The following is a 20,873-nucleotide window of genomic DNA, read 5'->3' as shown; positions in this document are numbered from 1 at the left end:
TGCGACAGGCTCTACTTACGAGACTAAAATGATAAGGGGATCCAGTTACGGGACTAAAAAAACAGTTTACCCAACAATATATATATATATATACATATATAACACTCGAATTCAAAGCATATAGATATGCAAAGTTGTTAATAATACAAAATCGTTTACCATAAAAATGAACCTTAATGAACATTTGACTCTCACGCTGTAGGTAGGTTGTAAATGAATCGAATCAAATTGAATACTGCAGTATTCGATTCTAAAAAAAATATTTGACTATTCGATTCGATATTTGATTCATGTTCTTCGAGGGGAATGATTTTCCTTTTCGTGATTTGTGATAACATTTTGAAGACTTTGAAATTGCATCCACAAATAGAAAGAAATCACATCCTCTTCATCGAAGTCTGAACTCGAAATAGTTTGAGATGAATTTGACATTTCTTTATAAAAAAATTGTTTGTTACAAATATTTTTTGAAATAAAGTGTAGTGTAAAGGTTTTACCAATATAGAGTATTTATAATTTATATTATATGAAATAAATAGTGTGATAATAGTAATGACTAATGATGTGTAATAATAATAAATATATTTAAAAATATGTAAATAAGTAGTACCATAATAAAGTTGTTGGAAACAAATTTAATGATACACATAATAATAGTGATGTGATTTAACAATGCAAGTGTGTTCAAAGCTGCCTATTACAATAATAAACTATAATGTGATTTAACAATGCATACAATAAAGTTCAAATAAGACAAAAATTGAAATGGTTTATCACTATTACAATTATATAAAATTAAATTGATATGATTTAACAATGCAATTAATAAAGTTCACTTGACAAAAATATAAATGATTGATCACTATTACAATGACATATGATTAAATTGATATGATTTTAAAATACAATTAATAAAGTTCAACAAGGCAGTAATTAAAAAAAAATTAATCACTACTACAATGACAAAAAAATATGAAACATGGACATCAAAAAGTGTAAACTAATGCAATAATCGTTGACAAAAGATAAATTAAGCTGTTTTAAAATCTGTCGTGTGCTTCGAACAAACTAACCAACAAAGAATGAATGGAGAATCTATTGATGATGTTTTGACTAAGACAAATCAAATATATTTCACAAATTGTGGCGAATCATTTATTTATGAGCACATTTGGCGTGAATTAAAATTCAAGCCAAAATGAGGTGCTAGTCATCGTGGTACAAATGTTGTTTATGAAACATCTTATGACAGTGAAATTGACCCAAAGAAAACTAAAATTAATGAACATGGTAGATACTAGTCTAATTCAAATATAATTATGCCACATAGTGATAAGTAGAAGAATCTCTCTCAATTCGTCATTCCAATATGAAAACGTGTAAAAATAAAGGCAAACACAAGCACCGAAAAAATCTTCAAAGTAATTTTTCTCCGATGGCTTTGAAGAGCTAAGAGCTCAAAGTAAAAATGTTGTATCACAATTCACTCGTATAACACAACTGAAGGAAGAAAAAATAAAAAACAACAAACATTTTGCCAAAATGAAACTCTATCGAACACTAATGGAGAAAGATAATTTGACAGAGTAAGATCTGATTGTTAATGCCAAATTGTTCGAAGAGTTGTTTTAAATATTGTTTAGATTATATGTATTGTGTTCTATATTATCAAAGTTATCTTATATTTCATTTAATATTAGTATTAATAATGTATGCAAAATTAACTATAAATTAAATATATATTTTATTGTTTAATACTCCAGTCGTTAACTTCTAATGTCTATATATTTTTGTTTTCTTCCGTCAAATTCAGAGATTTACATATTTTTTAGTAACGGTAAATCCAATCACTAACTACTAATGTTTTTTTATACTTATTTACCATTTTACTCTCACTTTATTATACACTTTTATCTAAAAGTAAATATAATTTGATTTTCACACTATTATATTTATCCATGAGTATGATGATCTATAGAGTTACCAACACTTTCTGCCTTGTCATTTTTCTCATGATCGGAATCCTTAATTCTCCACGATGGGAGTAACAAGAATTAGGAATCCAAGTCACTATCAAACAATTTTCCGTGCAAGGTGAGAACAGTAAGCTCTTGGACAACATCAAGTTGTTGCGATCCATGAAGTTGTTTAATTACAAGTTAAGGTAAGCCCCTTCTTGCCTCGCAAAATTCGCCCAAATTTTTTCTTCATTACGTTACCAATATTACTATGATAGCTACCGGCCAGGGGCTTTCCAATCCGCCGATCGTAGGTTTCGCTGCTGCTTTAACTGGTGGAACCTCTCCACTGTTGATTCCTTTTTCGTGAAGAAGCAATCTGCAACATTCTGTGCGTACGAGGCCGATCGATTGGAGCCGATTGGCGATTCGGCACAGGCGCAGTCCGAGACGACAAGGAGAGTAAAGATCGATTTACTGGGAATTGGATGTGATTTTCAACATTTAAATCAAAAGTGTTTAATTTTACATTTTCCCATGGCTGATCTCGACGCTCTTCCTTGCCCTCGGATTGCTCATAATGTTGGTTTCCTAGCCATTGGTGCTTCGCGGAAGCTTCCAAAACCGATTTGAGACTTTTGAAAATGGCTCTTTCCGGTAGATTATCCGGTTGTTTAAATTTCGAACACGACCTTGTTTTTTTGGCTAGAATGTTATTATTCAACAATCAAGCCAAAATTAATTATAATTGTATACTAAAATTGATAATTTATTTATTTATTATTATTATTATTATGACTAAAGTTGATAAATATTTTTAGAGTGAATTATTTTTTTTGGAGTAGTTTACTTTAATTAACATTTGTTTGGTGTTGTTTCCACCATTATTTGTATATTTCATTTTATATAATTTTACAAATAATACTCAATATTTATTTTTATACACTCATATCAATATAGTAATTTATCATGGTTGATCATACATGAGAGGTAGTAAAATAATGTACTTTAGGAGATATATTTTTTTGTTTATCATAAATATGATCAAGATTATGAAATAATTTATTATTAGTACATATATAGCAAGTATCACAACTATCGATTAACTATGGCGGGTGTGTTTTTTTGTTTGTTTGTTTATTTTTTATTTCAAATAAAAACAATTATTATTTATTTTGCACAATTTCAATAAAATAAATTATTTTTTCTCACAAAATATTTTATTAAGATACTATTTAAATTAAAACTTTAATTAACACCCTATTTCAAATCAATTTCAAATACAATCAGACAAACCATTTAATTTCTTATCTATTTGTACGAAGACTTTGGAGCTTTATTTTACGAGACTTTTTGCACCTTTTCACCGCATTTTATTTATATCCAAATATCATTTAAAAAATTCCTCATAAAGTTTGAATATATTATCTCTTTACGCTCGATTCTTTTTCTCAACTTACAATTTCTTTATATAAATGTATAATTTATTTTGCAATTTCTTATTAATCACCACCAATGTACAGTGATTTGCAACAATGTGAATCTTTTCATATTTTTTTCAGTCAATTGATCATTGAATAGGTCGTGCAAATACTGGGTAGATGATCCATTGTTAATATTTTTCCTCTTATTGCTTCATAATTTTCATCATTAAATGAATTAAATTAGTATAATTTTCACTTGTTTCTTCATCATCTTCTCTCCCAGTGCATTCAGAGGAAGGATCAATGGTGAGTCATTTTTTTTCCATGCAACTTATTAGATGTATTTCACATTGAAAAGATATGGGAACTTTCATTATTTATAGTGGTGAAAAAAAAACTACTTTTATCACCAATTGATTTTGAGATTGAGTTTCAAATTACTTCTTAACACAACTTTACAACAATGTTAGTTTGATCATCTCCGTGTCTTGATGAGCTAATAAAAATTTTGAGTTGATAAATCAATGATTTATTAGATTGATCAAATTTCTTTTTTTAGACTTCCCGTAGGACTCTGATTCTTGGTATGAAAATAAAGGCCCTTGTATTTCAAGTGATATGGAAGTAATAATTTAAGCTCTAATAAGAACATCTAGTTCAATCAAAGTATCATACTCCAATATTTTTTTGAGTGGCTTTATTTGTTTTTTTTAATAAAAAAAATCATTATTTTCTATGGGTATGAAAACATTCTAAAATTTATGAATTTAGCTAAAATTGTTTAGTCACTTTAGTAGTATAGATGATAGAAACACAATCGATTGTTGTTTTTCACTATTAAGTATCAGAACTTTGGATAGTATACGAATTTGTTGACCACTTTTTGTACAAGTCTAGAAGATGACTGTATTTTCGCATAAATAAAGATGTTTGCAAATAGAATATAAATTATACTCCGTCCGTCCCAAACATCGTACAACATTTGTGTTTGGCACAGGAATTTAGGTGGGGAGTATTAAGTACGGTAATTTGAGATGATTTGGATATTAAGTGATGTGATTGAAGAGAGAAATAATTATTTGTTTTTTTTTTTTTTTTTGAGTGATTTGATGGGATAAAGTGAAGTGTATATTAATATATGTATAAAAATATTATTAATTATTTCTAAATTTGAAAATGTTGCAGTGAGTTTGGGACAAACAAAAAGGAAATATTGCAGGATGTTTGGGACGGAGGGAGTACTATTTTATTATAGCTAAGCCATTAGTATCGACTAGAGTTCCAAATGCCATGAATATAGATCGGAATAAATATGGTCTTGGGGCAAAAATATAAAGAAGAGAAATAGAAGAAAAATTCTATTTTGTAGTTTTATGTATGTTTATTTCATATAGTTGTGTCATCTTTATATACAAAAGATTTTAAAAACAATAAAGCATATTTTAAAATAGCTTACATAAAACAATTGTCCAAGATATATGTATACATGTATATGATAGAAGCTATAAGAGATATTCAAGATTGATCGATGGTAATTGACTTACCTTATTAAACCAACATATTTCATTACAATCCAGTGTTTGTTTGAAAGAATTGTGTGAATTTTTATTATTCACACAAATTTTTCCCCCAAAAAATATCAAATCAAACACCTATTTTTTATTTTTTATATTATACTAAAAATCAATTTTACATTCAAAACATCACATCAATACATATTTATATCACATCATACAACTATTCAAATTCAAATTTTTTACTATTCAAATCTCAATCCAAAATCCAAACTCCCAAACAAACACACTATTAAATTTTAAATGTGTTTTTTTTTTTTTTAAGTTTGAATTTTGTTATTTAAATAATATTTAACTTGATAATTTATGCAAAAAAATAAAATAGTAAAAGATCACCTAAAAACCGAAAAGAAACACACTTGTATAATCAATCAAATAGATATACAAACAGTATTATTGCATTGTCATAGAACTAAAAAATTGTATTTTAAAAAGTCATGACAATATTTCGTAGGGATGACAATTGGGACGGATTTTGGCCTCGACTCCGGAGCTAATGAAGCGGGTTAGAATTTGAAATTTAATGTTCGTGGCATATTATGAGTTTAAAGAATTTAAATTCGATCGGATCCGGGGCGAGTTATGAATTTATTCAAAAACTCATCCCGAACTCTGTTAAATAAATAACTTTAAAAATTAATATGATATATTTCTATAATTATTTATATTATCTTGATATATAATTTTATATCTTTTTATTTTTAAATTTTAAATTTTGTACAATTTTCAACGTATTTATCTTCATTGGATTATCATAAACAAAACATGAAAATGATCAATTGTACACGAGAAGAAATTAAACAAAATAGAATATAAACGAAATTGAATAATAATTACTACACAAACTTAAAATTATATTAAATAATATCTAAATATGTTTTTGTATTATTCAACAATTACATATTATTAATAAATTTATTATATAATTAGATATACCTTACACCGCCTGAGAATGCAATAGGAAAAAGTTGAAGTGTTTGACACTTAACTTTAATTGCCAACCAAACAATGCCTTAATAGCGAGTAACTGCCAATGCTACCGAGCACCCAATAAGATTTCGCCACGTGGCTTGCATCGAATCTCTAGAAATTTCGCGTCGGTTTCCCCTCTTCCTTCTCGTTCCGGTTAGAATTGGATTCTCGTGCTCGTACCGACCTGGTTCGATCTTCGATCCAGTGGTTCTCTTCGACCCGAAGGTCAATCTTGTTACCACTCTTAATCGTGTATTTCTAGGGTTTTTCTTTTTCTTGCTGTGAAATTTGGGTTAGGTCATCTTAATCGTTTGTTAAAGATTTTAATCACGCAATGTTTCTTCTTTGAGGGTTTGATTGTTGAAAAGTTTGGGAAAATTTGTCAAAAATCACAGTGCTGTGTAATTCGGAGCTGGATTGGTAATTATCTGCAAATTTGGGATATGTGGATTCAATATTAGAGTATTTGGAATTTTATTTCCGCAAAATCGACGATGTAACCCGTCGGATAATTGTTTTGGTTGAGTTTTACGCTTGGTTTGATTTGGATTTACTGTGGGTACCATAACTTAGATTTGATTATCAATTGATGGAACTGTTCTTGATTGTTTCTTCGAATTATTGTGTTTGTTTGCGTTTTAATTACCAGTTTACAAATTGATGGGTAATTTGGGGTTTTGAGATTGAAAGATGGATAGTGGGATTTACTGTGGGTGCCATAGCTTAGATTTGATTATCAATTGATGTAATAGTTCTTGATTGTTTCATCAAATTATTGTGTTTGGTTGTGTTTTAATTACCAGTTTACAACTCGATGATAAGTAATTTGGTGTTTTGAGATTGAAAGTGGAATAGCTTAGATTCGATTATCAAATAATTTGATAGTTCTTGATTGTTTCTTTGAATTCTTGTGTTTTGTTTCGTTTTAATTAACGTTTTACAACTCGATGATAGGTAATTGGTGTTTTGAGATTGAAAGTGGCATTGCTTAGATTTGATTATCAATTAATTTAATAGTTCTTGATTGTTTCATCGAATTATCGTGTTTGGTTGTGTTTTCAATTACCATTTAACAACTCGATGATAGGTAATTTGGTTTTTTTAGATTGAAAGTGGCATAGCTTGGATTTGATTATCAATTAATTCAATAGTTCTTGATTGTTTCATCTAATTATCGTGTTTGGTTGTGTTTTTATTACCAGTTTACAGCTTGACGCTAGGTAATTCGGTGTTTTGAGATTGAAAGTGGCATAGTTTCAATTTGATTATCAAATAATTTAATAGTTCTTGATTGTTTCTTTGGATTCTTGTGTTTTAATTACCAGTTTACAACTTGACGATTGGTGTTTTGAGATTGAAAGTGGCATAGCTTCGATTTGATTATCAATTCATTCAATAGTTCTTGATTGTTTATCGTGTTTGGTTGTGTTTTTAATTGCCATTTTACAACTCGCTGATAGGTAATTTGGTGTTTATACATTGAAGGATGGATGGCGGGTTTGGGGAATCGTCGTTTAGGCAGCCCCCAAGCCCCTCTTGCACAAGCAGTAGCAACAACAATGGCAGCGATGCTGGAAATTTCGAGTGTAACATTTGCTTCGATTTGGCTCAAGATCCGATCGTCACTCGTTGTGGCCATTTATTCTGCTGGCCTTGCCTCTACAAATGGCTTCATATTCATTCTCAATCCCAGGAATGTCCTGTCTGTAAGGCTCTTATCGAGGAGGATAAGTTAGTCCCTTTATATGGCCGGGGAAAGACTTCGACTGATCCTCGCTCAAAATCAATTCCCGGTGTCGAGATTCCGCAGCGTCCTAGCGGACAGAGGCCCGAGACTGCGCCTCCCCCCGATCCTAGCGCGAATGCCAATGCGTTTGCGCAGCAAGGATACGGATTTATGGGCGGATTTGGACATTTCGGAGGTTTTGCGCCTATGGCTACTGCTAGATTTGGGAATTTTACGCTGTCTGCGGCGCTTGGTGGTCTGATTCCGTCATTTTTTAACATTCAAGTCCATGGATTGCATAATGCCAACTTGTACGGTCCGGGGCCAGGTTTTGCGTATGGATATTCGAATGCGTTCCATGGAGGGCACGCTTCGGGAGTTCCTCATCGTGGGAATCAACAACAGCAGCAGGCGGATTCGACTTTGAAGTTGCTGTTGTTGGTGATCGGTTTCAGTGTTCTTATGGCTCTGATTTGGAGTTGAATTGGATTCTGATGTGGATGGTGATCGGTGCTCGAAGTTGCTATGGATTTCTGAGATCGTGTTTGTACATTTTCTAGAGCTCAGGTAATCTTCCTTCTGCTCGCATTTCTTATGGTAATGTGGTTTTTGGTCATTTGCGGACGTATGTGTTTTAGATTATCTTTTATGGCGTTTGGCTAATAAATTTATGTGCTGCTGTTTTGGTTTCTTTCAATGCGATGCATTGTTGGATGCGCTTGTGCGCGCAAATATAATGCCCGTTTGCCTTAGGAGTCGCAACTTCATTGGAACTTAGTCGTGAAATAGAAAGAACGAAGGATCAAGAAACTTTTCCATAACAAAATCATGACAACAAGAATCGGGACCTCCCTTTTCTTGTTTCTTGTTTGTGCGCTCCTGCGGAATTTTTTTTTTTTTTTTTTCGAGGAATAGGTGACTTCCCCTTTCGTGCGTCATGTTTGCGCGCCCCGGCAGAATTTTTTTCAAAGACCTCACATTTTCTTTGAAAAAATTTCTGTCGGAGCACACAAAATGTCAGCATTGCCTTTTTCTTGAAAAAAAAATTTCGGGAGAAAATATAGAAAAGTTTATTGAAAGTTTTATAAAGCGCAGAATATTAAGTTAGATATTTCTAACTTTTTATTATTCTCAAAATTTCTTGGCTTAACTCCAGAATTTCAATGAAAATAGAGTCTAACATTAAAAAAAAAAAATTATATGATTATCAAAACTACAAAATGAACCCACCCTACATAGTTGTGTTTAGATTTTTTCGTTTGGAAGTTTTTTGGAGTTTTGGGTTGGTTAAAATAAAAAAATGTATTTAACGTGGTATGAATATAGGGTGCGTTTATTTTAAACTCAAAACATATAATTAAGCTTCTACAATTTCTAATAAAAGTATACTATTTTATTATTATTATTATTATTATTATTATTATAAAATATCATTTTAATTATTATATAAATTAAAAGACAAATAAAAAATTAAGTTTTAAATCCAAACTAAACAAATTCATATGTTTTATATAATATTTTAAATTTAAAATACTCAATTTGTACCATAACTGTGTATCCGTCTGTTTTTTTACGGAATTTTACAAATATTAGTATTATATTGAGATATAGTAGGAATAAAGTAAAAATGATTAAAATAACTTTATTAGTATTGTGTGATATAAAGGTAATGACATTTGTGTAATATATACTAAAATGAAAATATAGATAATTTGTTATGTGAGGGAGGAAGTAAGTTTTTGAATATAATATTTTGTTGAAAGAAAATTTGTCTTAATATTGTAAAATTTTGTATTGCTAGCTAAGGTAGGGGTGAAAAAAAGAATCAAATATCGAATTATTGTGCCAAAAAATATTGAAAATACAATTTTTTTCAGTACAAAACCTTTTTGGTACTACAACAATATATAAATTGATATTTTTGGTATATGTTGAAAATATTGTAATTATTTTTATATTTTGGTATTCAATATAATTGCAAATTATCAGTATGATACGCTTAAATACCATATCAAAGCTTGGTGAGGTCTTGAGTTCGAGTCTCATCGTTCCCATTTGTGCGGTATGATACACTTAAATACCATATCAAAAAGCCTGACTAGGTCTCGAGTTCGAGTCTCATCATTCTCATTTGTATCTGAAAAATTTTATATATTTTTTTTTCTCTATTTATTGGTAAAAATTTCAAAATAAAAATAAAAATAGTATAATAAAAAAAAATAAAAAGTAAATATTTAATTTGATATTTTTTTTAGATAAAAATTAATAATAAATAGTAAAATTTTTGAAGTCTTTTAAAAGAACACAATCCCAGTGTCACGTGATTCTCCGGCAGCACCTCGTTCGGAGATGAGATGCCATTCCCATCACCATCGGCCTTTCCTTTCAATTTCCGGTATTAAAAACAATCTAACATTATATACTATTTTTATTAAAAGAAATAATATAAGTATGGGTATATATATATATATATTTAAATAGTTTGATAAAATGTTTTTTTTAGATATAAAAAATTGTGTAAGTAATATAAAAATAATAAATATGTATAATTAATTATTCTTTTATGAAAAAAATATATTTTAATTTTGACTAAAAGAACACACTCGTGTAATTAAGTATCAATTTATTTTTTGTATGTTGATCTTTAAATATTAATTATTACATCAAAACATATTATAAATCCAAGGAAAATAACAAAAATACTTCTATTAGTGTTTTATAATACTAATATAACGATATTTGTACAAAAAATTATATAAATATAAAAATATTTTTAATGTTAAATATAATGACGTAAACAGTAAATGGAGACCTTGTTATTCATTTGATTTTTGTATATTGTATATAATATTAAAAATATATTTATTTATATAATATTTTAGACAAATATTATTAAATTTATATTATACAACACTAATAAAAATATTTTTACTTTTTTTTCTTTATTTCTACTTGCATATGAATATAACATTAATATTCAAAATTTAACATACAAAAAGTAAATAAATACTATTTAAGAGACATAGGTAGTAAAATACAATATATATATATATAATTTTACACTGTATATATTCATTTATAAAAAATTAACAATTCAATACAAAATATTATTTTTTATATTATCAATATAAATTTTCATGACTTAAAAATGCATTTATTTATCTAAACTTTTATTCTATTTATACTTTTATCCAAAATTCATCAAAATATCACATTAGACATTTATTTTTATTTTATCATATTTTTATTGTATTAGGTTCAAAAAAAATAATTAAAATAAAATAAAAAGTAAAATTACATAAATTTACCCAATTAATTAGTGTATTAAGTGAGATAATTGAATAATTAGGTGATGTGATTGAGATAGAAATGTATATTTTATTTTTTTATTAGGGTGATGCGATGAGATAAAGCGTGGAGATATAGATTAAATATAATTAATTATTTACTAATTTAGAAATATTGCAAGGTGTTTGAGACATACAAAAAATAAAATGTTGCACGGTGTTTGGGACGGACTTAATATGATATTTTGAATAAAATTAAATATTTATTTTGATGTAACATAAATTTGTTTGTTCTTTATTTAGTACACAAATAAATATTATTCGGTACGTACGACTATTAATAAAAATATATTATTATCTTTATCTCACATAAATTGTTCATATTTTAATTTTCGTTTGTTTCATATAATTTATCCTTTTTTTTTGAAAAAAAATCACACTTAAACGGCATTTAACTTTTATACTTTATAATTTTTTTAATTTTAATTAAATTAATTAGTTATCCTAATATTAATTTATAATTATTTATATTATATAGTAACTATTTTTATTGATATATTTTTTAATTATTTGCTAATTATAATATTTTATTCTCGTATCTACGGTAAAAATGACAATTTAGGTGAGATAGATAAGGTGTTTTCTTTATAAAATATCATGTTACAATTCAATTTAAACAAAAATTCAAATTAAATACTCAATTTCAATCAAAATCAAACAAATTCTAGGGGTTTGTTTGGTTTTTCCGTAAGTTTGAGTTTTTATTTGAATTTTGATTTAATATTTTATAAATGTAAATAGTTTATTTTTATTAGAAACCGTATATATTGAATTAGTAATAAAATTTGTTTGAAAATCATAACCAAACACAGCCTAAATGTTTTATCTCATATTTTCTAAGAGGAATATTTTGTAAATAATTGTTAATCAAGTCCAATTCAAGGTTTTGAAAATAATAAAAATAATTATTTAATAAAATATAAATAAATATTAAATATAATGTTATATATATAATATTAAATAAATAAATAAATTGATATTTGGAGCAAGTCTTCTCCCGATTCATGCAATTGCTATGTAATTTAATTATTCAGTTTCCTAAAATACCTTCTCGAACTTTCTTGGAAAATTCGTCTCTAAATAATTTCTTTAGGGAATTAATTAAAATCCGCCAAGAAGTTGCCAAGCAACTTCGCTATGGCGGTTCGTATTTTAGACTTTTGTTTGGAAATTAATATTTGAGAATTGAAATAAATTATTTTCACAATATACTTTCTTCGTCCCACAATAAAGTATTTATTTTTTTATTTTGGTCTGTTTCGTAACAAAATATCTATTTTTTTATTTTTTTTATAGTAAATGTGTTATTTACCTAATATTACAAATATCTTTACAATTTCCAATATATTATACAAATATCCTTTCAATTTTCAATATATTACACAAATACTATTATCTTTATATCTCACAATACTAATAAGATCATTTTAGTAATTTCAACTTTATTCCTATTTATATCCCAATATAATATTATAGGACAGAAGGAGTATATAAACTCTAAACTTTATTTTAAAGATTACAACACATATTTTTATTTATTATTTTTATATTATTAAAATTTATTCTTATTCTTTTTTTTTATATAAAAAAATTATTGTTTAAATTTAGTGTCGTTTTATTTTTCAGTAAAAAAATACCCTTTTATTCACTTTCTTTTAGGTTATGTTGTTTTGTTGGTTTTAATATAGATTTTTATTATCCGGATTTTTCTTTTCTTTCAAAAATATAATATTAAATAATCAATTTTTTTTATATTATACTATAAATTTATTTTACATTCAAAATATCACATCAATATTTATTTATATCAAATCAAACAACTATTCAAATTCAACTTTTTACCATTAAAAAATCCAAACCCAAAACCACAAACAAACACACCCTTATAATACTCCATCCGTCCATGTTGCCATTTCTGTCCGTCCCACGTACCATGTCATTTTTATTTTTTAAAAATGATTACACTTTAATCTTATTTTAAAATTTTTAATTTTTTTTAATTTTAATTAAACTAATTAGTTATCTTAATTTTAATTTATAATTATTTATATTATAGAATAATTATTTTCACTAATACATTTTTAATTATTTACTAATTACACCCCTCCTAAAATACTGTGCCTATAGTGTCTATAGTGTAGCAAACACTATATCTAGGACGGAAGGAGTAATATTTATTTTCATTCCAAACATCAAGTATTATTTATATCACATTAAATATATTAATTTTAATTTAAATTTTTACAGTGACAAAAATAAACAGAAACATACAAAAACACAAACAAACCAACCCTAAACCCCTTTACATATATATATGTATGTATATATATACCCTTGTCTTCTTCGATCGGCATTTTAATTAATTCCTTCGATCAATGGCAATTGAGAGCATTGTCAAGCCATTCAGCGGCGGGCTTTCCAAGCTGCGTCTCCTCGGCCGGCGCCGGTCGAAGAGAGGCACCGCCGCGGCTGCGGCGGACCACGCCGCCGCCGGCGAAGCTGTATCCTCCAAAACAGGCGAATTCCGGCAGGTTTTCCGCTTCCTGGACGCCAACGGCGACGGAAAGATCTCCGCCGACGAGCTGGCGGCGTTCTTCGCCTCCGTCGGCGAATCCGTCTCGCGCGAGGAGGCGGAGAGGATCATCGGAGAGTTCTCTGGCGGCGGAGAAATTGAGGGATCAGGTGAGTTAGGGTTTGAGGAATTCGTCCGAGTGGTGGAGCTGAGGGAGACGGAGGACGACGCGGCGGTGCTCCGGCGGGCTTTCGAGGTGTACGAGGTGGAGAAGGGAAGCGGGTGCATAACGGCGGAGGGGCTCCGGCGGGTTTTCCGGCGGCTTGGGGAGGTGAAATCGGTGAAGGAATGTGAAGCCATGATTAGGGTTTTCGATCTTGATGGGAATGGGGTTTTGGATTTTAATGAATTCTACAAAATGATGTCTTGAATATAATTAATTGATTCATTTTGGGATTGTAAATAATTATCGAAACTCTTAAGTAATTAATTAATTAATTAATTAATGTGATTAATAATTATTTATTGTCTCATCTGAATTATAATTAAATTGTTTTTGTCGTGCCGAGAAGACGACGAAGGAAGGGCTTCCGCTTATTCCAAAATTTTCTTTCTCTAATTTCTGGGAGTTGGGGTCCGGGACTATGTTAGGGAGTTCGGGTTCTGGAGGACTTTGGTTGTCATGTATGGGCAGTCCGGCAGCGGTTATATAATGCTTTTATGAGTTATGAAAATGTCGTATATATAATGCTTACATAATATGTAATTATTATATAAAAATATAATACAAATTTAAAAAAAAAATGACAAAAATATTTGTATTCGTGATTTATAATATTATTATAATGATATTTATGTAAAAAATTATACAAAATATAAAGATATTTTTAGACAGCGGAAATATAATAGTCTATAGTTACTAGTTAGTATAGATATACAAATTTAAGTAAAATTAAATATATTAAAAGAATTAATTAATTTAATTAAAATATATAATTTTTTTTTAAAAAAAATAAAATAAAATATAGGACAAACAAAAATAAAAATTATAATATAACATTCGGGCCAAAAAGAGTAATCTGTAGCATATAAATTGTTAACATAATATAAAATCCAAACAAACTCTTGATTGTGAGAGTTAGACAATCTTAATGATTTTTTTCTTTTTTAGGTAAAAATGTCTTCTCAAAAGAAAAAGTATTATTTGTCTGTGTCAAACAATACAAAAATAAATGTGTATATAGTTTCCATTGTTATAGTTTGTTATTTATTAATAACTTTAAGGACATATTTCCTCTCGTCGTCTGTAAGTAAATTTTTTATTTATATATATGAGGTCATTATTTTTAATATTAAAAATATTTATATATTTGTATAATTTTTTATATAAATGTCATTGTATTAGTATTTTTTATAAGACATCAATAAAAGTATTTTTGTTATTTTCTTTTAACAACTTACTTTTGGACGGAGGGAGTATTATGTATATTGTGTTTTAACAACAATCATGTTTTATGCAGCCTGATTTTTATAATATAGCAACTCGAGGAATATATTTGGTTTTTTTAAAAAAATACTATATCATTTATATGTATAAATAAATTGTACTTCCTCCATCCTAATTTAAAGTACCAATTTTATTATTTTCGTTCGTCTTATTCAAAAATACTCAAAAATACCACTTTATTTTTTTAGTAATGATAATCATACACTAGTACCTAAATACCCTTAATTTTTATTTAAATTACGAACATACTATTACACGTATAATTACTTTATACAGGAAGTTAACAATAAAAATATCAAAATCTCTTACACACTTCCAATAAACAATAATATATATATTTTTAATTACTACAAAATCTCAAAAGACTCTTTTCAAAAAGGGACCGAAGGAATATTATTTCAAATTTTCGAAAAATTAACCTTTTAGTTGATCGGATTCTAATTATGTCACTGCATGTTACCGTTGATTTCAACACATGTGTTTAACACACCATAATATATAACTAATCATACCCAACAAATGTTATAATGTGTTAATTAGAGTTATTCAATATAGTATTGGTTAATCCCAATTAACACCATAAATGGTACGATAAAATGAAACATGTATGGTGCTTTTTTCTTTTTTTTTTTTTTTTTAATGACGTGGAAATCAGTAGCTATCCAAAGGTGCGCACTAAGTAATTTATCGGCCGAACCTAATACTATGTAATCCAAATCCGATAGACAAGTCACACTAGGCAAACCATGTGTAGCAAATGACGTGAGCACCCAGTACACCACACCACAATCAAAGAATTCCAATAATCTCACTGTAAATATTGTATATATACAAGCAGGTCCAAAAACTGCTATAAAAATATAATATATGTACATATATATTACTGTATAAAGTATTTCTACTGGAGAAACTTCATAAAAATAGGCATATATATAGAGAGAGAGCCTAAATATACAGCTCAAGAGGCAGACCAAAGAATACCATGAAATCAGGGAAAAAAATTGCAATAAATATTTTTCACTTATGCTTAATTATTACTTTTATTCTTTATTTATCGGGTTGAAAAAATATATCCAATACATTTGCAGAAGTATCATTTTGCATGAGACAACATGAATAACACTTTAGGACAAAAATAACGAAGTTTGCAAACGTATAAAATATATTTTACCAACAAGATAAATAAAAAATAAAAATGATAATTTAGTATACGTGAATAATACTTTTTGCCATGTTCTCCCATGAAATCAATCTCAAAAAAATACTTATAAATAAAATAAAATTTAAAAAAAAAGTCTCAAAAAATGGAACCTGAGTGAGATTCAGTAAGGAAAGTTTCCAGTCCGACGGATATGATCCAACGTCCGGTCCAATCCGAACTTGACGACAGCCCGGTGACCTGCCCGGAAACCATTTCCGTACACCGGCGACGAATCTGTCGCCATCTGATGCTTGAAGAACTTACTGAGTGATCTCTCGAACGAGGATCTTTCCGGCATTGAAGATGACGAGGTTGTCCCGTTGCTGTCGTGTTCAGACAACAGAATCTGGGATTCTAACCACATGCTGGCAATGACTTGGCACATTCCCTCTTCGACGTCTTCGCGCAGTCCCCGGTAGCCTATCATAAAAATGTTACACAATTTTTAGTTGATATAAGTGAACTCGACTAGCAAAAGATCGATCGTGAAAAAATAACGAAAAATTATGAGTCGAGTAGATTCTGGCTTGATAAGATAGTAAACTTAGTATCTTTTTTAGTGTACTTTTAATAATTTCCCGAATAGAACACTTTATCCCGTATTAATAAATTTATCATAATACCCTTACTTTAGTAAACATTAAAATAACATTAGTGTCACATAAAACTTTGTAAATTTCTATCACCAATGCACATTCATTCATCCCCAATTGCATGTTTCCAACAACTTACAAATGGATCAAATATTTAAAAATCAAATTTATAATATATATAAGATATAAAATTTATTTTATTTGAAATTCGGTTTTTTTTTTTTTTGAAAATTGAAAATCATAACCGCATCGAAACTTAAATTTATAAATTCGGCTTTAGACCGAACGAACCAAAATAACCGAATAGACCAAACCGATCTGTCTGAACCGAAAAAAATTTCGATTTTTTCGGTTTGAACCAATCAATGCTCACCCCTAATTTGGATTGATAAGAACTCGAGTCGAATTTGAAAAATGTGATAATCGACTGATTCAACTCGAACAATAGCTCTATAAAAAGATCGAGGGCAATGTAAGAAAGTGAGGGGGTGGGGGGGGGTACCGTTGAGTCGTAGCCAAGCATGCGTCATTTCATGGGCGAGTATCGTTCCTGTCAGCAATCTGGGCGGAAGTACAACGACGGGATGAAAATCTGTGTTCGATCGGGGGAATGAAATGTGCAAAAATGGCGAGTGTAAGTACATACCTTGGAAGACCGAATAAAATGATGATCGCCGTAACTTCGCAGTGGCGTCCTAATGCGAAAGGCTCGGCGCCAATCCTCCATTGTTGCTGCTGCTGCTGCTGCTGCGGCAGAATCTGGCGAACCATCAAGATATAATCTAGTAGAGTTTCAAAAAATCGAAACTTTGTGTATGGTAAAAAGTAGGATGATCGATTGGAAGCCGTACCGTATTGTCATTTCGCTCCTCGGTGAGACAAACGCCACGAGTCTCGGGCGTGTGATGATGACCCTGGTAATAAATTGACAGAAAACGTAAGAGCGATGATTAGCTGCAAAAAAGTGTTGCGATTATTTCAATTCTTGTAGACAATTTTCTTACATGTCGCTCGACGCCCATGACTTCGTTCAGAGCATGTTTCTCAACCAAAAACAATGGTACTTTCTGCATCAATTTCATGTTCAAAACTTCGAAAAACCGCTGGATGTCGTTGAAGAGGGGCTGACACTCTTTGGTTCCCATAATTGCCGAATCGAGGCACTCCAAGCAGAGTTTTCGACCGTCGTTTAGAGGAGCAAATCTTGTATCCCACGACTAAAACAAGCCGTGTATGAACAATCAGTTCGGATAAAATGAATTACGTTCTAAAATAAGGTTGAAAATTTACCTCCATGCGCTCGCAGCTACAGCAACGTGGAGTTCCATCTTGATCGTGTCTCGGACAGTACTTCTGGGACCAAAATGGATGCGCTCTGTATTCGATAAGACCAGCTCTGTTTACGGGAATCTGTCGGGACATATAACAACTGTTTAAACTTCCTTAAACGAACAAATAAACGACAGATTACGTCAAAAGGATCGATTTGTGTAAAAGCATGGACTTCTCATGATTGGCAACTGAATAAACGATTTTCTAGAAAGATTCAAACGAACGAAATCTGTTACAATACTTACAAACTGCCTGCAGACATCACATTTCGGATGATGCGATTCCTTGTAGCAAGTTTTATGGTAAGCATAGCCGCCAAAGACAGAAAACTACAGAAAAACGACCCCAGAAAACAGGGAAGAATTTAGGACGTAATAATAGGAAATATTAAACGGCAGATATTCAGAGACGAGTATCTTTTTACACCTCATAATCAGATATTGGTTGGTTGCAGCCATGGCATCGAAAGCATTCCGGGTGCCAGATGGCGCTCATACAATTCAAAAACCTTCCATGACCGATCTCCCTGTTACAACCAGCACAAATCCTACCGCCAAAACAGATTGAACATAACTCGAATCAAAACCAAAGAACATCTTGCTCAATACTATTAGAAATCAGACTTTATAAATTAAGTGTGGACGTAATTCTCGAGCTAGCAACATGAATTTAAACAGCAATGGTAAAGTTTGTGTAACAAACATCGGAATTGTAGTCGCAAGAGCTGAATTACCTGAAATTTGAGGGATATGGAATGTTTAGGGGTTGGTAGAGGTAATCGCTTCCATGGCTGTAGCCATATCCATTCCCAAAACTGTAGCCATTGTTAGACGAGGGTCCCGGCTGAGACTCGATGATCAAGCTCTCCTGAAGTGCCCTAGCAAGACGTTCGTCGTCTTCAACCTGTTGTGGTTCTCTATCTACACAAAACGAATCGATACCAATGTATTCATGATCAATCCACATATGAACATTACCAAAAATTATCAATCCATTGCAGATAAGGTATGCATTTAATTCAAAATTCCTGAAAAGGTTACTAAGATGATTGCTGCAATGCTCACCAATGACGACATTCTTTTTCAGGTCTTCCTCCGAAAGAGACAGTGCTATAGCACAGTCTATTTCTTCGAACTCCTTAGACGAATTCTGAATCAATTATACAACCATGGATAAGATTTTCATACAATTATTAAATGGACAAGCCTAAGTGTTCCAAAGATCAAATGGTACATCAGATAATCGATTATAAAGAATTATTACCCATGATGTTGATGGATGATTCTCTGAGGTATCTGTAGTGGTTCCAGATCTCCAATCATATCGTTCTTCCACAGATTTGTGCCTCAAACCTTTGAAAATTTTGCTAAGCCAACCCATTAACTAAAGCTTGATTACTATTTTTGTCGATGAAAACCTGAACATGAACAAGCCATGGAAGAATGAGCAAATTGAGATACAATCAGAAAGATGTCGAAATAAAACCTCGATTCACGTTTTGTTTTTCAACATTTGCAGTTGGAAGATTCTGAGAATTCAATCCCTAACACAATAAGAAGAATCAAAACTTCGATAGCTCAAAGTGCAGATCAAATTCATGCTACACAACAGTAGAGCAATTATAGCTAAGGCGAAACAGAATTTCATGAATTGATCATAGAAAAGGATTGTTGATCCATTTTGATTCTCACAACACGAATTCAGAACAATCGAACGGACAGTGGTTTAACTCATAAATAAATGAAATCAAACATCGGAAAATTCCGAAGCTGACCTGAGATGATTAATTGCAGAGACGGAGGAAGGCAACGCAGCTGAAGATCAATTAAACAAACCAAAGAATTCGAGTAGCAATTCGGATGTTTCCAATCCGAATAACAATAATAAAAATAAGAATTCTCGACACAGAATCTTCGAAGCAACAACACGAAATTCGACGACGAATGGACGAGGAAGGTCTCGTTCTTCTTCTTCTTCAAAACCCTGGAGGAACCAAATAAAACAGAGCTTGTGGGAGAAGTCGTCACGCAATATGAACAAGGCGAAAATTGAAGAAGTTTTATGCTATCTATGGCCGCCGAAGTCAAATCCCGAATACGTCTGACTGAGAAACGTTAAGATTGCTTCGAAGGTGCAAGTTAGCCACGGCGCTAAGCGATGGGTCCCTTGCAGACGACGACCCAGTACAAGCTTCTTCGACAGTGGAAAAGTCTATGATTAAGCTTCAGAGCCCACAACAATGGCGGGAGATAGTAATTCAGGCCCTGAAAATCAGGTGAAATTGGAACAGGAAACTCAAACTCCAAACCAGAGCTCAGCCCAATTAAAATTAGGGTTAGGCCGTTGATGAATTTGGGTTTATGGGAATTGTAGGATTTCATCACTTCACCTTATTTCTTAAGTTTCGTTTAAACTGCTTCTGAAAATAACTTTTAACTCTCCTTTTTTTTTTTTTTAAAAATGTATTTTGAATCAGTTAAAATTAAAAACATAAAAATATATATATATATAAAAAGGCCAAAAGAAAATACATAATATATATACTATTATTAAGTAAAGATAATTGACTATTTTCATCTGGCATACCATATTCAAAAAATTAATATTTAATTAATTAATAATAATAGTGAATTATATTATTATGTTATTACTTTTTATATAATTAATAATATTAATATTTTAAAACAAATTTAATATATATAATTAAAAAAATAGAATATTTATTTA

General features: G+C 30.2%; 3 protein-coding genes across 6 annotated transcripts; 2 read left to right on the top strand and 1 right to left on the bottom strand.

The window, feature by feature from the left end:
- Window positions 1-5,999: 5,999 nt before the first annotated feature.
- LOC127264519 (uncharacterized) lies at window positions 6,000-8,351 on the top strand. Of its 2 annotated transcripts, none has more exons than XM_051294088.1 (2): window positions 6,000-6,153; window positions 7,414-8,351. In XM_051294088.1, exon 2 carries the CDS (start codon window positions 7,415-7,417, stop codon window positions 8,135-8,137), a length of 723 nt encoding a protein of 240 aa, XP_051150045.1. In that variant the 5' UTR covers window positions 6,000-6,153; window position 7,414; the 3' UTR covers window positions 8,138-8,351. The 2 variants fall into 2 exon arrangements, with proteins under 2 accessions (XP_051150045.1, XP_051150046.1); XM_051294089.1 differs by having other exon boundaries at window positions 7,389-8,351.
- A 4,407-nt stretch (window positions 8,352-12,758) lies between these two features.
- LOC127264463 (probable calcium-binding protein CML41) lies at window positions 12,759-14,238 on the top strand. The gene has a single exon (XM_051294003.1). It carries the CDS (start codon window positions 13,377-13,379, stop codon window positions 13,941-13,943), a length of 567 nt encoding a protein of 188 aa, XP_051149960.1. The 5' UTR covers window positions 12,759-13,376; the 3' UTR covers window positions 13,944-14,238.
- A 1,396-nt stretch (window positions 14,239-15,634) lies between these two features.
- LOC127264538 (protein DA1-like) lies at window positions 15,635-20,344 on the bottom strand. 3 transcript variants are annotated; one of them, XM_051294117.1, is made up of 12 exons: window positions 19,921-20,344; window positions 19,410-19,563; window positions 19,211-19,295; window positions 18,880-19,066; window positions 18,573-18,693; window positions 18,392-18,475; window positions 18,105-18,224; window positions 17,819-18,031; window positions 17,666-17,728; window positions 17,461-17,561; window positions 17,317-17,375; window positions 15,635-16,641 (listed from the first exon to the last, which is right to left on the bottom strand). In XM_051294117.1, exons 2-12 carry the CDS (start codon window positions 19,524-19,526, stop codon window positions 16,343-16,345), a joined length of 1,449 nt encoding a protein of 482 aa, XP_051150074.1. In that variant the 5' UTR covers window positions 19,527-19,563; window positions 19,921-20,344; the 3' UTR covers window positions 15,635-16,342. The 3 variants fall into 3 exon arrangements, with proteins under 3 accessions (XP_051150074.1, XP_051150076.1, XP_051150073.1); XM_051294119.1 differs by having other exon boundaries at window positions 17,461-17,558; XM_051294116.1 differs by having other exon boundaries at window positions 17,461-17,573; window positions 19,921-20,342.
- Window positions 20,345-20,873: the final 529 nt, after the last annotated feature.

This window comes from Andrographis paniculata, unplaced genomic scaffold, assembly GCF_009805555.1.
Source record: "Andrographis paniculata isolate CXL003 unplaced genomic scaffold, ASM980555v1 Contig70END, whole genome shotgun sequence".
NCBI classification, from domain to species: Eukaryota; Viridiplantae; Streptophyta; class Magnoliopsida; order Lamiales; family Acanthaceae; genus Andrographis; species Andrographis paniculata.
The sequence above is the reverse complement of the archived record's forward strand: the minus strand, read 5'-3'. Positions and strand labels throughout refer to the sequence as shown.

Bases quoted from the DNA above. Each gene is read 5' to 3' on its own strand.
- LOC127264519 (XM_051294088.1), top strand. From the start codon at position 7,415: ATGGATGGCGGGTTTGGGGAATCGTCGTTTAGGCAGCCCCCAAGCCCC.
- LOC127264463 (XM_051294003.1), top strand. From the start codon at position 13,377: ATGGCAATTGAGAGCATTGTCAAGCCATTCAGCGGCGGGCTTTCCAAG.
- LOC127264538 (XM_051294116.1), bottom strand. From the start codon at position 19,526: ATGGGTTGGCTTAGCAAAATTTTCAAAGGTTTGAGGCACAAATCTGTG. The intron at 18,225-18,391 runs GTAAGTATTGTA...ATGTCCCGACAG, and splicing joins GTGATGTCTGCAGGCAGTTT to ATTCCCGTAAACAGAGCTGG. The intron at 17,729-17,818 runs GTAAGAAAATTG...ATTTATTACCAG, and splicing joins TCATGGGCGTCGAGCGACAT to GGTCATCATCACACGCCCGA.